The 18230-nt window shown below is 39.2% G+C and overlaps 1 protein-coding gene across 11 annotated transcripts; it reads right to left on the bottom strand.

The window, feature by feature from the left end:
* Positions 1-1429: 1429 nt before the first annotated feature.
* On the bottom strand, positions 1430-17792 carry LOC124543020 (PAN2-PAN3 deadenylation complex subunit PAN3). 11 transcript variants are annotated; one of them, XM_047121016.1, is made up of 22 exons: positions 17668-17792; positions 17390-17568; positions 17186-17285; positions 17032-17118; positions 16338-16388; positions 16153-16182; positions 15774-15827; positions 14971-15099; positions 14616-14715; positions 13961-14059; positions 11206-11292; positions 10591-10836; positions 10118-10272; positions 6960-7081; positions 6756-6858; positions 6535-6671; positions 6129-6204; positions 4556-4568; positions 3371-3460; positions 3097-3212; positions 2801-2966; positions 1430-2719 (listed from the first exon to the last, which is right to left on the bottom strand). In XM_047121016.1, the coding sequence occupies exons 3-22, from the start codon at positions 17258-17260 to the stop codon at positions 2433-2435; spliced, it is 2223 nt and encodes a 740-aa protein (XP_046976972.1). In that variant the 5' UTR covers positions 17261-17285; positions 17390-17568; positions 17668-17792; the 3' UTR covers positions 1430-2432. The 11 variants fall into 11 exon arrangements, with proteins under 11 accessions (XP_046976972.1, XP_046976975.1, XP_046976973.1 ...); XM_047121019.1 differs by having other exon boundaries at positions 15774-15803; XM_047121017.1 differs by having other exon boundaries at positions 17649-17760.
* Positions 17793-18230: the final 438 nt, after the last annotated feature.

Here is an 18230-nt window from a genome sequence, read left to right as displayed (position 1 = left end):
GGAGTTTCGGTCGACGTTCACACTCTTTCGACAATACTTGGACTTGCTGGGAAGGCCAAAGTACGGCATAGAGCATCCATACCCCATACGCTTGCCTACAGCGCCTAAAATTGTGGACTGATGTAAATCCAGGGATTAATAACAATGCTATTTCTATTTGACATGTACGCGGTCTTCGCAATCGGGCTCTGAATCTCGTCTCGAGATTGGTAACCTATAATGTTTGTACTTTATTCTAGCGGCAAGACATCGTATCTTTTTGACACATTAAAAAGTGATGTGAAATGTAAATTTATTATCGATATCATATATTCAAATCTTCGTTTTTTTGCAAGTAATTTAATTCAAGTTTTTGTTGCAAGTACTATCTGATTCAGAAGGTTTAATAAAAAAAATATAAAATAAGTTTAAGTAATATATTCGAACAAAATCAATTTAAATCAAAAATTGGAATTAGAATGATTCATAAACACATTACATACAAGAAAAAAATTGATACAAAAAAGAAACCAAAAACACTACTGGCTATATTTAATCGGAGTCGTCCATACTGCTGCCGCAATAAACATGTATAAATAAAATAAAAAAAAAATATAAAATATTTACAGTCAACATAAATATAACACCGACTATGAGGTCGAGTGTGAGAGTGTGACGTACACGATTACGCAAAAAAAAAAAGTTATTTTCGCGGTACCCTAATATTTGTAATTTAGAAATCACATTCGATAAATTTTATGACTTACTGCACGTCACTATTGACAATAAAGAACAACAATTTGCTTTGATGTAATTATTTATTAAATACGAAACTTTATGAGCGGGCAAACGTCAAAACGGCCATCATAGCGTGCCGCTACTATAAGTCTGAGGTAATGCACCCCCCATAAAATTAAAAATTAGTCGTGTTTTGTGTCCAGTCCACCGTTTGACCAGTATCACTGTAATGAAATGATATTCGCTGCGCAGTTGACTAGTTCTGAAGTCTGGCCATTTATTTAACCAATACCAATTCATTTTCAGCTAGTTTTTCAAGAGTATCCAGGTAAATGTTGTAAGGCAAGGTAAATAATAAGCAGTGTTCGTTTTAAATGTAAACATGTATAATGTTCTGTCTGTGTGATGGTGTGGTTTACACGTAAATTTTAATTTTAATCAAAACCCCTGTATTTGTTTTTGTTGTGTTATAATTCTACTTGAAATTATTGATAAATAAATTTATAGATTTTTTTAAAGTTTTTTCGTAATTTTAAAGTGAAGGTAGGCAAGCTGAAACAGTGTTAGAAGTACACACTGACTGTTGCGTTTTGACTCAGCTGTTCAAAACTGGCGTCTCCTAGCATACAAATTACACGTGAAGAAATAATCAATAGTACTTATTATAGAGTGTGGCAATAAAACACGATTGTTTAATACTTTATTTATTAGAATAAAATATACACTTAAAATTATTATAAAATAATATTTTTAAAATTTAAAATAAACATCAGAGCGATCGTCTCTAACTGGATCGGCAATCGGGTACGGATAGTATTGTATCGGTACTAGCTCGAAATAAACATTGAACGACATCCACCTAGTGTACACGTTGAATGAGAATGTTTACACTTATATTGCATTACATAGTTAAAACATTGATGATTATTATATACGTAAAGATAACACCGAGTATTTCACTTGAATTGAACATCGAATGCACATTTCATATCTCGCTAATCGCCTAACCTTCAGTTAAACACTCGACAGAGTGAACCCTCGCACTCGACGAGACGAGACGAGACGAGTGTCGTCGGCATTTCGAATCGACTAACATTAAAACATTGAGATATTATGTTGCTACATCCTAACATACAACTCGTGGACTACCTCCCGTAGCGACTTAAACGCGCGGTCGCACGTCGCGCGGTGCGTGCGTTCGAGTGCGTCCGCGTGCGTTCGCGTGCGGCGACGCGTACGGCGACGCGCGCGGCGGTGTTGCGTCGGTTTGGAATGTTTGCGGTGTTTGTTCAGGCGGCTACTCAGTAGGACATAGATAAACTATAATCGAACACTTAAAGCTTTAAACGGGCGACGTAAACATAAACCATGCGGCATTAAGTCGGAGACGACTCCTTTGTAGATCGCAGCAAGTTCGCGTTTAAAAATGAGATCGCGTTACAACACAGTTACATTTTAATTTCGTATTCCTAACCGGACGGTGCCGGACGGTGCCGGGCGCCGGCAGCTTACAGTCTATTGCTCGCCCTCGTCGTCCTCGCACTTCACAGAGTCCGTTTGTTAGTTTGCTCACCCTCCGAGCGCAGCCCGACACGGGCGCCCCTCACCTCCGCCCCCAGAGTGTGACACAAATCTCTTAATTGTACGATTAATAATTATGTAATAGACATTGAGACATTTATTCGCCGAGGCGTTCATTGAGACGGATACGACACTTACGATATATTCAACAACGAGAGCTCGTCTATGGGCGGAAGGAAGGGGATTTCGTCGTAGTCGGGCGGTGCCCAGTTTACCCCGTTAAGCACATGCATAGACAACAGCATTGCACTCTGTACGGGGCTGGGTAAAAAAGCTAGGCCGGCAAGAAGCCGGTGGCTGTGGGCTAGGGGGCTGCCCCAGCCGCTTGCATCACCTCCTCGAAAGCGGCTTCGAGACAGTGCTTCAGCTCCGAGTAGGAGACTACGAGAACGCTCTGCTCGTCGCGCGACATTAGCTCCACCTGCCGACATTCATTAGGTTATCCGCAGTTACCTAAAGATGTGAGTAAGTGCAAAGTGTGTGCGTGATGTGTGGACTGTACCTTGGCGAGCGAGCCCCCATCGAGGCTGTTGAGGGCGCTGGCGAGATGGGCCTGGTCGAGCCAGGGGCGGCCATCTGCCGTCACCGAATGGAACAAGTAGTCCCGGAAAAGCTTCAGCATGTACCGGTCCCCAGTCTCCGACCAGCTCGCGTCCAAATTCAGCCTGCTAACAGTTACATCTAAATATGGACCCTAACGCAACCAACTCTAGGCACTGGAAGCACTCGATGGATCGTGTTCCATTTTGCTCAGCACGTTTCGAGTAAAGCCCGGCAGGGTTGAGGAGGGATACTTACTCGGGGCGCTCGTTGACCACGCCCATCTTGATAAGGATGCGCAAAAGGCGCCCATTGTCGATCTCGCGGGCCAATTGCTCCTCGAAAGCGTCTGCGCGCCTCTCGAGGGCCTCCACCTTAATAATGTTTCATGTTATTTAACCTATTCTTATTCTTGTAACGATAACTAATACTTATAATACTTTCGTACGTAGTACAGGTATATCACTTGGTATTATATGTAGTAATGTGCCGTGATATAGCTATACTTTGAGGTAGCGATGAAATTACATACTATTTGATGGCGCTTCATTTTTATTCCAAGTAATTTCTTTTGGGTAAGGAGACGGAGTCCTACGCTTCAGCTGCTCCAGCAGAGGAGGGTCTGGTTGCCACATAACGTGCAGCATTGAAAAATAATAACTGGTAAAGTAAGCATCGTTATTGTCTACAGACGCAGCGCGTGCCCGAGCACGGATAAGTCTCTCTTGACTCACTTCCATTGCAATAAATACATCCTCATGAGAAGTTGCACAATGTCGACCGCGGATTTGAACCCGGCCATCTTAAGACTGTTATGTCGTCACCCAAGTACCTAGTAGTTAACTGCGATGTGAATAAACATTTTTTTTAAATTAATATTTAGTTTTCTGTATTCACTGACGCTTCTCTTGGTTTTATCAATCAGGTATTTCAATTATCATTGTCAATAAAAATTAAGCGACACGAAATAATTATCAAAATACAACGCTACCTCCCGTTCTACACGACATAACATACAGCACGCCTACAGACATCACATCGACAAGAGCGAACAAAAACAAAGCCGCGTCAGACGGCCCTCACAGTAGTATTGCGGACGGACCCGGCTTTGTGCTTGTTCCTTAACACAGGATAACATGCAAAGCAGTTTTACCCCATATTTATTAATAAAATGGTTCCGAAGTTTATGGTGCGGCCGATGCTCAATTAGTCAAAACTATATACCATCTGGGGTTGTACTCTCAGTACACATATGTTTAGCCACAACTTTCGCCGGTAGCGACACATCAAGTCACGATGCTCACGGACATCATATGTTTAGCTTTGTGTGGACGTTACCTTAATAGATGGTGGTCGTCGGCCATGGCGAATAGCAGGTAAAGCCGCCTTTTTGATTTTTTTTTGTTTTTTTTTGGTATTATATAAAAGCAAAGGTTCCTAGCAATAAAGATATGATGAGAAAATTAAATAATTCTTCAATATGTAATAGATATGTCGTGACAATAAAAAAAATATTTTTTTATTATGACAAGACGGTTGAGTTTAACAATTCATTATTGGCAAACACACTCACAGACAAAACTTTACGCTCACAAAGGTTGAAATTAAAAATAATGATGGCATGAGATAATTTGTAGCTAATTATTTTTTAACAGTTTTTTTTTAATGAAAAAACTAAACAAAATTATGTGGTATGTTTAAAAAGAATATGTTTTACTTCCTCGAAAAAACTGCAAAAAATGGAAATAGTACACTTTATTGAACATGATCTCATTATACCAAATACAATTCTATTAACAAATATGAAATAACGGGTGGGTGTCGTTAATGTTAATCGTTCAGCGTACTCTAACTATCGTTTACTATAAACGAATCAAATGTTTTACATTTTCTATTGAGAAACCAGATGACAGCGCGTCTAAAGCAGTGCAACCAGAGTAGAAGGGCGGCCGGAGAGCTGGCGAGAAAACATTCTGTGTTGCCCACGTGGAAACAAAACTATGTCTTGTTTTTTATTATTTAGATATACCCACAAGTGCGAATCAGAGAAGTCTGAGTTGTGCGGTTCTGAATACTGCTGACAATGGTCGGTCAGCTGTATATTTAGTCACGTCTGCCTCTTGGAGGAATATTTACATTACTTTTTAAACGAAGAAAATTAATGAGATGTCTATACATCTTCAATCGGGCCAAACTATTGAATCTTTTCTTAAAACAATCATCACAACATTTTCACTAAAAAAATTATGTTTTAAAAATATTAATGGAAATAAGATAAACATCGATAGGATCTTAGACTTTTTTCTAAGCTTATCTCAGTAAAGTTCAAGGCAGTCAATGAGCAAATGACTTAGAAGGGCTTTTTATATTCACAAGTAAGTTTAGCTATGAGGGCCCTGAATTGATTTTCTTCGTTTTCGGATTGATTTTGATCGTCAGAGGCAGACATGAGCAAATATTTTAGTATTTATTTATATTGTTACAAATTGGAGTGCCTTAAATCGAAATAGCTTCCATTTACTGAACTATACCGATTCACATCTGTTCTTTAATGAGCATACATTTAATGTACTGATATATCGCCAGCTTCCCAGCCAGGACTCGTCTAGTTTCAAGTCCCAGTAAAACGAGTTTCGTTCAAATTTTAACCGATCTACGTGTTTGGAGCAAATTTTAATCTTCGTTATGCTTTATGTCAAACTCCGCCATCAATGAAATAGTGTCATCTACCTTTTAAAACATTATTAGGTTGAACGCTTCTTTATTTCAAACTACGCTATAAAGACAAAACAGAATTAGCGCCACTTGACACAGAAATCAATGTGGAAAAGTCAAATTGTACTTTTCGTCCATTTATTTAGTTTTGTAACTAGAATTACAAGTATAAGCATTACAAAAAGCTTAGGTTAGAAAGAAAACCGAGTTTTAATATTTTTTATTACATAGTGTAAAATAATTTTTCGTCAACACTAAAATTGCGATGGATTAATGACAGAAATAAATACATTCGATTATGCGGTATGTCCAAAGCCTTGATTTTAAAGAACTCATTGTAGGTTCGTCCTAGCTGTTTCAAATTTTACGATGTGCGTTTCTATTGCTTTTGTATAATAAAATGTAAGTCCACTACTTCATTTGAATTAATTCGAAGCACCCCGATCTCTAAGAGTTGATGGCGGGGAGCGTCTTAAAAATTTCTGAATTTCTATAAAATGTAATCGAATCGTTTGAGAGGGATTTGAAACTAGACGACTGCTATTACAAACATAAATACAGATGTATGCGCCTACCTGCGTGTAAAATCGCGCACCTATCATCGGCATCAGGTCCGTGACGGAGCGCCGCGTCGTGGCCGACAGCAGGTATCTGGCAACACGCAATCGTGTATGAGCACTGGAAGCGAGCTCCGCTTTACACATTAGACATTTGGCATCTGACATACGGAGACGAAGTCTGACCAGGAGAGAGAATTCAGAACACAAATGATAATAATTGTTCAGTATTTAAATACAACGTCAATATCGAAATCGACGTCGATCTTTTGTTAAAGTTGTGGACGAAATGTAAATTAATTTTAATAATAATTCTAAATATTAATGTTCATTAGGCCGCGCCCATACGACAGATAACAATAAATTGTAAATGCAATGTTCTTTGGGTCGCTAAATACAACGAGGGTGTGTGGTGTGTAATTACAGTATGAGGTTCTTGAGGTCGGCGGAGTAGGAGCGCGCCACGAGGTCCATGCAGGCGTTGAGGTTGTCGCAGTGCGCGGTGCGGCACGCCATGCCCAGCGCCAGCCGCCCGAGCGCCGTCATGTCCTCTTGCTGCGCCTTCGTCACACACATTGTACCGTTTGTATTAAGGTGTAAGATTGTAGTAAGGTGTAGTCGGCCGGTATCTGTCAACTGCCGTACCTGAGCGATGTCGACGTTGCTGTTGTGGATCACGTCGGCGATCCCGCCCCACGCGATGCGGATGCGACATCCGTTCATCACCACCTTAGTGGCATCGAGGCTCCTAATTTTAGAATACGTATATTCATCAGTTTCTAGTCCTGACTGAGTGTCATGTATGAACAGTGTATGCCTGTGCACAGACTGCAGGCTGCAGGCACTCACCTGCAAGCCAGGCCGGCCGTGTGTATGGCGCGCAGACCGGCCGTGAGCTGCACCAGCAGGCTCCACAGCACGGCCTCGGGCAGCAGCGCGCCGCACGCCACGGCGCGCAGCATTGCGTTCTTCTGTACCACGAGTTACTCACTTCAAGTTTTCGCGTGTACTTTGACATTTTTATATATGAATCGTCACATTACAAATCCAAAACAACGTGGGGTCTCATCGATCTGAGTGTTAAGTTAATTGTTTAGTAACGTTGACAATGATAGTGAACGATGAAGGAAGGCTAACGGCTAACTTTTTTAGTTCGTTAAATATGCGAAATAAAATCATTTTTATTTTTCTATATTCTTTCTTTTAAAATAATAATCATCAGGTAATATTTTCATGTACGGAGAGCTTACCCTCATAATATAAACGAATTAAAATTTTCCTCGGCAATCTCTAAAGAGCCTGAAAATACATTATTGGTCAGATTTGGATAAGTGCTACAAGACACCGGCGTATCAGTTGGGATTAACTGAGAGAAAATCATTCATTCATGAGGCTTTCAGTAACTAGCGAGAAATCTAAACACATTCACTCATTTCAAATATATATAGATTCTACCGAGAGGAACGAAAAACATACTTTATACATCAATCATTAAGTAGTAACAATCGTTTATAATTTAATTTACACATAAAGCATGAAAGCAACACCCTTAAGACATATTTAAAGAACAGTTGTCACTGTTTCCCTAGCATTTATATCCGAGTAACGTACTGTAAAACATAATATATAACTAAACTAAGTATAGGAAATAAATTGTATTATTCTATCTGCAAGGAATGACTAGAGAGAATACCAATGGAGGGTTTTATCTCTAAACCCTATCTACTAAAGACATTACTAAACATGCTGTCTCAGTTCAACTTCTTCTACCATCGAAAATAATAAAATCTTCTACATAGGATTACATTATGTGGGTCTGAAATTTACATGTGTGGGACGACATTTATGTTAGATTTTTATCGTAGACCCAAGAAAAGATAAGAATCAGAAGAAACTGTCTGGGTTCTTTGTCATACATATAGGATCAAGAGCGTAAATAAAATATTATTGGTCAATCAATTACTTGTACAGACCAAACCTTCGAGCATCAAGTACCTGAGACCAACTTGAACGCTTTGCCTTTTTTTCCGAAACTTAATCTCAATAGTACCCCTAAAGGAGCCTCGGTCGAAGGATAAATCGAATAGGAAACGCCGCCTATGGTCTCAGTGAAAGTGGTCCGTTAACACACGTCGGACGTCGGACGTTGTCGGAATAGAGGAAGAGCTGTGAAAAGCGCGCGTGCCCGTAAGCCGGCGGAATTAATTTTCTCACTTTCACACTTCGCAACGGTAATAACGCTACAAATAATAAGGATAAGTAAAACTTCAAACTCAAATATGTCTTGCCAATACCGAAGTATATAATTGAGATCACGATCCATCATGTCATGCCAATCGAGGCCAAAGTTGTTTATTTATCTAAACCCTTCCCGCCATTAGAATAGGATGTCCGAACTGAAGTTATACAACCTAAGTGCTCCGCTACATTTCGTATCAAAATCATAATTTATCACCAAACTGTTTTGCCTTTGGTCGTATTACAATTTGTGGTGGTCACCAGTAACCAGACTAATCTGGGTCCGATTCTTACTTTCTTTTTTCGGTTCGTCTCAGGTCAGAGTGTTTATTTTTCCGAACCGGTGGTAGTGCTTAATTTGACCATCAATAAGAAAGTGTAATGCTCCTACATTGAATTAAGTTAACTGAGTTTGATTTGACTTGTCAATGTCAAACAGATCATAATTATGATGAATCTAATGACTTCTTTCTAATATATCTCTCACAAAACGATTATCGTAAGAATCTTTTATCGAGTGTAAGAGTGTGTATGCGGCCGTAATCGTTGCGAGTACGAGTCATAAAGTATTGATGATTGAATAATTGAGAAATTTCTAGTACATTATTCCATTGAAAATGTTTTACACGTGAAGATTTTAAAATTTAAGACTTAAAAGGTTCTCGAATCGTTAGATTTTATTTAATAAATTTCTACGCTGAGGTTCTGTAAAACATGAAGTCATACATGTACAGTAAATATCAGACGATATCGGATAAATAAATATATTCGTGCAAACGCTATAAGGTTTACAGAGTAAATAAATTAAAAAAAAATGATATCAGAGGACGGACGTTCTTATCGATAAATGTCAATGATATAGAAGACTCGGAGACTTAAGTCCCTCCTAACATAGCCTAGCACTTGCTTTTGTTATGTTAGATTATATGTGATTGATTGAGAATTTTATATATTAAAAGTGTTTTTAGTTAGTCAGCTCCTTGTATGCAGCGGCGGCGGCAGAAAAATTTAAGGGAGCAAAACCATGCGAAAAAACTAGTTCTATAATATTCCTCTAAACATATTTTCAATTAGCTGACCGACAGGCGTTGTCGTGTCTCTGAATATTGAATTCGAATTAAAATAATTAATAAAAAAAACGATAACATATTATTGTTTTAATTAATATATTGCTTTACTATATACAGCATTCATAGTTTTGTTTTCTGGTGCGTAAACGTTTTTATTTGTCATCAGGCGTAGTACGACTGGCCGTGTGAAAAGACATGGATTTACAAGATTCATGCCGCAAGCGCTTAGCGATTGCCTTTTCCATTTATTTATTCATACTGTAAATGCGATGAAATGTGCATTGCGAAATCATAAATCATTTTTTACCAAATTCGGCCCAAGAAGATGCTAGCTATTCTAAATGAGATTTGCGGCATGTCAAACGTCATATATAGGGTACGTAACCTACGTTAGAAAAGTTATGTATTTATATGGTTTTCTGAGTTCTCCTGACAATAACAAATACGACGGTATTTGTTACCAGTCCCTCACAAGTGTGGCGTCCGAGGGAAATATGGATTCATATATACATAACATAAGATGAGAAGAATTGAGAGGTTTTATTAATAAAACAGAACTACATAAAGGCGGTTTTCTCCAATCCAGGTCAAACCTACTTCTTTTGAAAATTATTTATTTTGTTATAGTTTATTATTATTATATTAGAAATTTCATGATCTAGAAAGTCGAAGGGTGAGGTAGACGGAGAATGTTCTCACCTGGTGCGTGTACGGCCTTGGCGCGTCCGGGTCGGAAGAGAACGGGTCGTGGAAGGCTCCGTTGCCATCGGTCACCCCGCCGGGCGCTCCGGTCGCGAGGTATTTGGTCATCAGGGTCATGCACGCGGGGTGGTAGTCGTACACGAGCACCACGGCTGGACAAACATTGCATTTAGTTTTTTTACCCTTATCATTCATGATAATTTTAATTTAGTTTGTACACTCGAGTAGTGCGTACACCGGTTTTCATGGGTACAGCGCTCCGAGGGCACGGGTTCGATTCTCGGCCGAGTCGATTTAAAGTTCATTAATTTTCTATGACGTCTTGGGTTTGGGTGTTTGTGGTACCGTCGTTACATCTGATTTTCCACAACACAAGTGCTCTGCTGCTTACATTGTGATCAATCAGAGTAACGTACGTGATGTTTTGTCTCATGTGTGTGTGTGTGTGTGCGTGGGGAGGGCGGTCTCACAGCGGTCGCCGAAGTCGGTGGTGGCGAAGCAGCGGTGCAGGCGCACGACGTTGGGGTGGTCGACGTTCCGCCAGGGCTCGGCGCGGGCGAGCAGCGCGGGCGGCGCGGCGCACGCGTGCAGGCGCCGCAGCGCGTAGTGCTCGCCGCTGGCGCGGTGCGTGGCGCGGTACGACGTGGCCAGCGCGTGCGCGCCGCCGCCCTCCAGCGGCGTCAGCTCCGCGTACATCTCCACCGTCTCGGGCAGCTCTGCCGGACAGCGGAAACATTTACACATACAACAACAACCAATACCTAGACTACACATATTATAAAATTGGAGTCTGTTTGTAATATTAATAGCCCATTTTTACATTTATATGTACCGTGTATGCATACATATGCATACACGGTACATATACCAAAATAATATTTGTGACAACTTTTGTCTATGTCTGTCTGTCTTATTGTTCCGGCTAAACTCTGGAACTTCTGGACAGATTTTGACGAGATTTTCACTGGCAGACAACTGATATAATAGTACTTAGGCTACAATAATATTTCTTTTTCGTTAAATTCAAACGCGTACAAGGTCGCGGGCACAGCTAGTATTATATAAAATAAGAATAGGGTACTGACGTATGTCCGGCTGCAGGAACACGTCCTCATTTCGTTGATAGATTTCCGACCGGATGGTCTCGGGCGTGTAGAATGTAGCGGCAAGACCTGCGAGGACGAAAAAAAAACTTTGTAAGGTAACTTTTGAAGCAATCGCATATGAAAACCCGGAATATAATTTGAGTCTTGCGACGAATCAAAGAGGACACACAGATGTAATATTAAAAGTACAGTTACGCGCGACGATTAACTTTCACTTCGCTCCGCAGGTCGGCTCAGTTTTTGCGACGCACCGTTTGCCGGTTCGGTGTTTAACTTTCAAGCCAACACCATCTTATTATAATAATTGACGCAATATTCGCAACGCTTTCTGGTATAAGAGAACAATATTTAAAAATGAGACATACATATTAAAAAAAACTTTATATTTATATAAACTCGACAATTTTACAATTACATATGATATATAAATTCAATATAAGAGTCGAGATGGCCCAGTGGTTAGAACGCGTGCATCTTAACCGATGGTTGCGGGTTCAAACCCAGGCAAGCACCGCTGATTCATGTGCTTAATTTGTGTTTATAATTCATCTCGTGCTCAGCGGTGAAGGAAAACATCGTGAGGAAACCTGCATGTGTCTAATTTCATAAAAATTCTGCCACATGTGTATTCCACCAACCCGCATTGGAACATCGTGGTGGAATATGTTCCAAACCTTCTCCTCAAAGGGAGAGGAGGCCTTTAGCCCAGCAGTGGGAATTTACAGGCTGTTACTGTTGTTGTTGTTGTTTTATCTATATTCGCAAGGTCATAAAAAGTCACTACATTAACAGCAAGGCTAAAAAGAGCAATAGCGAGCTTTAGAGGTTGCCACAATTTACGCAAATACTTCATACACAAGTAATTTTGTTCGCCTTCGCAAGGAAACACTCGAAGATTGTATTGCTATTGTACCTTACATTTGATGGTAATATAACATGGCTTTAACTCAGCCGGTTCGACAGACGCAAGCATTTTGCTGAAGTAATATCCAGGTAGTATCTTCGAATAAACTTTCTCTAGCAAACAATTTTGTTATTTTCTCCCGCCAGTGACCTCCAAAGATGCTCACAAACTGACATTTTTTTTTTGTTGCATAATTTCTCAATATTTCTATACACGTCTCGTGATCGTCAGAGAAGTCAACTAACTAAAACTTAAAGTTAAGTTTGACAGAAAACATAGTGAGGAAATTATGAAATATCGAAGATGTGTCAAGTTTTTTTGGTAGACTTCCACCAACCTATGCCCACCATTGGATCACCGAATAAATCAATATAATAATATTTAGATCATAATCCACATTATGATCTAATTATTATTTTATTGAGATAACTGTCCTGTAGTAGCAGAGCTGTAACTGTCCTGTAGTAACAAACAAGGACGATATTATTGTAATTAATATTTTATTATTATCGCGCAATTTCAATGATGTTTCAAGTATAATATTCAATAATAAATTGAAGTGCTTATAATAGTCACAACACAAAATTATATAAAATCTATCGAACAATAACAGTAGAGAAAGAATATGAAACTTTTTCTCAAATTTCGCTGTTGACCTATTTCAATGAGTTACTAGATTCATGATTTGTCCAAATTGTGCTTCCCTATACTTAGAGGTATTTTCACCAGGTGTTATCTCAGCGACCGATCAATCTACGTTGACCTGAATTTGTCAATCGTCCAAAGCTACAACCCCCATCTATTGGGGTAGATAGGTTGCTGTTAACATTGCCTTCGTTTTAGCCACATTGCTAACACAACTTGGCAAAAATCTCCCAGGCACTATGGACCTGGCCTTCTTTAAGGGCACTCGGCCAATAGCTAACTAACACGGAGGTATGTTTCGATTGAAACCATACTCATAATAATATTTCACGCAAGCAGTTGTACGTGTATACTTTATTACGGATTTGACTTGATTAGTCGCCTAGCGATAGCCGATTGACCTTTGCAACTCGTCTGGATAACCCAGTGGGTTCATATGAGATTAAAACATCATTCCTGTCAAGAGTTTACGATTATTATTGGATAATTGTTGGGTAAGGACGCAGACTGTGTCAAATCTCCTGTCGTGACTTTGTGAACGCAGCGACGGACACACTTAAGCAACATTCATTATTCGCTTTGCAACAATATTATCAACTTAATATAATTTAAACTTACAGAAACATATCGGAAGTTACGAATGAGAAAATTGTTTAATTAGTTTTATCGTAATTTTGTATAATTTTGAAAACACATACATTAAGATACGCAACTGCGTAACGCACATCGCACATTGAGGACAGCATCGAAGAATTAAGAATTTTGCTAAAGATAAACATAAAAAGCTATATAAAAATTCGCAAGGATTGAAAGCAAATCAAGTTGTTAATAGTAAAGATCAATCCTATAATATGTAGATCTTAAAGACGTAAGACCTGGCGAGGATGCGACCTGGTCCAGGAATCAATCTGATCAAACGACATTATATTTGTCTGCTGTCGAAATGTTTCAATACTTTCAAAGCATTGCTTAATAATATCGCGCGCAGCATATTCTATTCACAGCTCAGCATCATTGGAAATAAAATTCACCAAAATATTTAAAAAAAACTAATAGCTATAACATTAACTTAGTTACCTAGAATTCATGTTAAATATAATAGTGAGCTCGCAACGTTGTGTAACGTGCCTTAAGTATTCGAGCTCGTGTGTGGCGAGCCTTAGACGAAATGTCGAAAGGTCATACCTGGCTTGTTCTGCGCGGGCACGGGGGGCATGTGCGCCGGCACGCCCGCGTACATCTGGGACGCGTAGGCCGACGGCACCCCGATGCAGCCCTCCGGCACTAGAGCGGAAGGGAGGCGCTGTATTGATTTATCAACTACGATGCACTTATTGCCTTATATGGAAATATCTCGCTCGCCCGCCCAGTGGCCGCGGGTGGGCGGGGGGTGTTTGGTAGCAGGGGCATGTTTACGTTTCAACAGGTCGTGTCACGTGTGATAGGTTTTAATAACAGAAATGAGATAGCGTGGCAATGTACTGAACTTATACACCGTAGTTAAGAGCCTCACATTCCCTAGTCAATATAATGAAAAACACTGTAATACATAAAACACTAATCTCAGATAGAGCCTAGAGTCAGTGTAACAATGACTCCACTAACATACATTGAGTTGAAATCTACGAATTAAGCTTTATATTCCGGAGCATATGGTACACTCGCAACTTTAGCGATGTCTTATAATTTACTACACAGTATCATATTGTTAAACCTTTTTATCAAGATAATTAAAAAAAATATATTAGTTCGAAGTTGTTAACTGACTAGAGAGTAGTTAGATTTTAAGTTTGTATCCACATAGGAGGGTACAGTAATAATGAAACTAAGTTTCACTCACCCATGCCACCGGATTGGTTGAGAGGGGGCGCGTTGAGTCCGGACGCGTTCATGCTGTCGGGGTTCGTGGAATAGAAGTAAGTGGTTCCCCCGACATTCTCCTGCCAACAAGAAACAAAAATGTATCTCGAATCTACTTCACGAGCGACGATTTGTCGCGACCTCTCAGTTAGCAATGTACACGATGAAAAAACCTTTACTATGGTAAGACTGTGTTACTTTATAATGAGGCTTTAAACTCATCTAAAAATAAGTACCACGCGGATAGACCATCAACTAGTCAATGGCGACGAGCCTCGGACAAGAAAACCAATCAGCAGTTCCAACTACATATTGGGTTTGAAGGTTTCACGTACCTGGTGCACTTGCGTGTTGACGGGCGGCATGACCATCGGGTTCGGCGGGGAGCTCTGCGGGGACTCCGGGGGCAAGGGCATCGGAGGTGGGCTGAAGTAGTTGATCGGCACGAACTCGCCGATCAGCATCTGTTTACACCCACGTCTAGTAAGCAAACAGTCGCCTCGGGATGGCGTCGTGTGGGGCAGACTCGCCGGTCTAACGCCGCAATTAGTCATTTCTTATTTAAAAGCAAACAGTCTCCTCTACGGGCATATTACCAGAACTGTAATTAATTTTGCATCTGCTATTACGATACTGAAATTAAGTATCTACTTTTTATATCAATTCGATGATCTCTAAATCCGCTTTTTATAGTGTTCCAGGTGATAGTAACTGTCAGCATTTTGTAACAATGGGGACCATCGTTAAGGTACTGGGGCATTTTAACAGTATGTCGACGACGTACCTGCATTGCGCGCTAATTATACTGCGAATAAACCTGAAAGTAACTCTTTAACATAATCGTTTTGTTAGTTTCATAGCTGCCAGCTCATTTTCGCGAGCCTTTATAATACGTGTACATCGTTTACATGCATATCGCAATATTCAATATTTATAATATATTGTAGAGTACGTTCGTAACTATAAGCGAGTAATATTGTCCATCTTATAGTTTGAAGTGCATACGTCATCTCAATTAATTTGATAGCGAGCAATCATAACAGTTATGGAGGCTGTTATGTTAACGGCGGGATAAAATCGATATGGGCCGCGTGTTATAATTAAACGGACGCATTGCAGGTGCATCGACGGGGTGTACCTGCGGGGGCGGTGCATGCGCGAGGATCGCCTGCAGCGGCGTCCCGGGAGAGAACAACATTGGCTATTAGAAACAAAGCTTCCGATACGCACGCGTGCGGCTCGCAGTACCGGAACATTAAATATACTCTATGAAATATCATTGCTGTTTGACTTTTTAATTTTAAGCACCCTCAAATCACAGAGAAGCTGCAGTACAAGCAAAAGCTAAAAATGAATGCAAAAAACATTACAAAAATGATAGCTTCATCATCATACAAATTTTAATCTCAAAAATCCTCTAAAATTCCATTCCTAACAGGAATTAATAATTAGAGAGTACGATTAGTCTTTTATTTTTTTATTTTAAATAACTGCTTATAAAATGAGTAGCAAATTACCTGGGGATGAGGCAAATGCGTCATCATTGGCTGGAGAGGCAGATGAACAAAGAAAATAAAAACTTTTTAGTACAAAGGATTCGAGATGGTCGTATTTAAATGATTATATTTCATTAAGCCATACTTACTACCTACTAGTTAACAAACAATCTCATCTTAAAATAAGAGTTTTAAAGTTTTATTACCGGTGGCTGTGGCATCGGCTGAGGCATCGGTGGTGGGTGTGTGATTATCGTCTAAAAAGAAGTAATTTCATCAAACTTTCACATACGCATGTACACTGCACAGGAATCACTTCATATAATCATGTTTATTATTACTCAGACAACCTTTTGTTGATATATCTGCTGATTTTCAACCAGTTATTGTCTACCGCCTTGCCCATACACCTAACAAGTAAGCTAATATAGTAACAAATAAGCTTTTAATTTTAACAATTTGTAACAAAATCACTACAATGCATTTCAAGATCATTGGAAAGCATCTCTTGTAAACAGAAGCTGTAAATTACATGCTGCTGTACTTTACATGACCATATGGTCATAATAATACTTCGATTATATTTTTAAAAGCAAACATAAGCCATGACTTGCAAATGAACCTTAATTGGAAGAGCCCGCAGACATTAGCACCAAAAAATATTTAACCCTTCCCTACAGTATGCACCAATGCACCACCAAACTTGGGAGCAAAGATGTTATGTCCCTTGTGAATAATAGTTACATGGACTCCGTTTTTAAACCTTAACACAACAATACAAGTATTGCTGTCTAGCAGTTGAATGTGATGGTGGTTCCTACCCGATCAAGCTCACCCAAAACTCAAACATATTGATAAGTCACAAAATTGATCTTTTAATGTGAAGAAATATTCACTTACTTTTTTAATAGCCGTCGGTGATGACTCCATACTGAGATTACTCATAGCCTGGTTCAGCGACCTGGTCGGTGTTGATGTGGAACGGCTCTGCAAGATACGTTTCATTACAACAGGAACTGCTTTTGAAACATACGTATAATACCAAACTACTCACCATATAGGTAGCCAACTTCGATTCCTGGGGTAGCCCCGTGGGCGGTGAATACTGCAGGAACATCGAAGGATCCATCGTGTTGGCGATAGTGAGTGGCCAGCTGACGTGAGACAAGAAAAAAGACATGAATAACGACACCGTGACAGCCGTACACAAACAACGGTACCGACAATCGACATTGTGTGCGGCCCATCTTCTCCTCACCTGATATATATTTAGTTACCCGTCTCGTTCAACATCATATTGTAATTTGATATAATTACACCATTGCTCACCGAAAGCATCAAAATGCTTTCGTGCATCTCGCCAATTTTAATGTACTCCGTGGACAATAATTAAGCCTTCCATAAATGAACGGTTTATCGAAGCACTATGTACGTTCACTGTAACAAAACAAAGTCTCACATTGTTTATACGGTCTATTTACAAAACAATAATCAGATCGCGATTGGGAAAATCTAACAGATTTTTAAAATAAAAACCTGGAACAGCCACGACGACGCAGACGTCTACATAATATAAGAGGTCGAGGTAAAACTGAAAACTGTATACGTGTTTGTGTAACTCAACTAGCTGTATGCCATAGACACTTATTATGATACTAAATTACAGAAACTATAAAAGAATATTGAATCTTTTGTGTCAGATATACATTTCAATTTACCAACACTTCCAACATCCTGTAACACAAAAATTACTTAAACCTTTTTAAAGGCAAATTAGTATATTTATAAATGTTAAAAAGACGTAAGATATTTTTTGTTTATTGTTTTTTTATTTAAAGTTAATATTTTTTATTAATTTAATTTTATATTTTTGTAATGTATTTAACATGACCAATCAATAATTTGAAAGTTGCGCAGTACAAGCATTGTTTTTATCTATGTTTAGCATTAATATAATATTATTATTAATTAAACATTTTCTAATAATGATTTGTGATTAACTTATGGTACACAAAATATATTAAAATTATATTTAAATATATATTAAAATGAAACCTTTTATAGGAAAGTGAATAAATATCTTTTAGTTTTAGAAGAAA

The sequence above is a fragment of the Vanessa cardui genome, chromosome Z, assembly GCF_905220365.1.
Source record: "Vanessa cardui chromosome Z, ilVanCard2.1, whole genome shotgun sequence".
NCBI lineage: Eukaryota > Metazoa > Arthropoda > Insecta > Lepidoptera > Nymphalidae > Vanessa > Vanessa cardui.
This window is presented reverse-complemented; position numbering and strand designations above follow the sequence as displayed.

Bases quoted from the DNA above. Each gene is read 5' to 3' on its own strand.
- LOC124543020 (XM_047121016.1), bottom strand. From the start codon at position 17,260: ATGGATCCTTCGATGTTCCTGCAGTATTCACCGCCCACGGGGCTACCC. The intron at 14,716-14,970 runs GTACGTGAAACC...TCTTGTTGGCAG, and splicing joins TCAACACGCAAGTGCACCAG to GAGAATGTCGGGGGAACCAC. The intron at 10,837-11,205 runs GTCAGTACCCTA...GCTGTCCGGCAG, and splicing joins GTTCCTGCAGCCGGACATAC to AGCTGCCCGAGACGGTGGAG.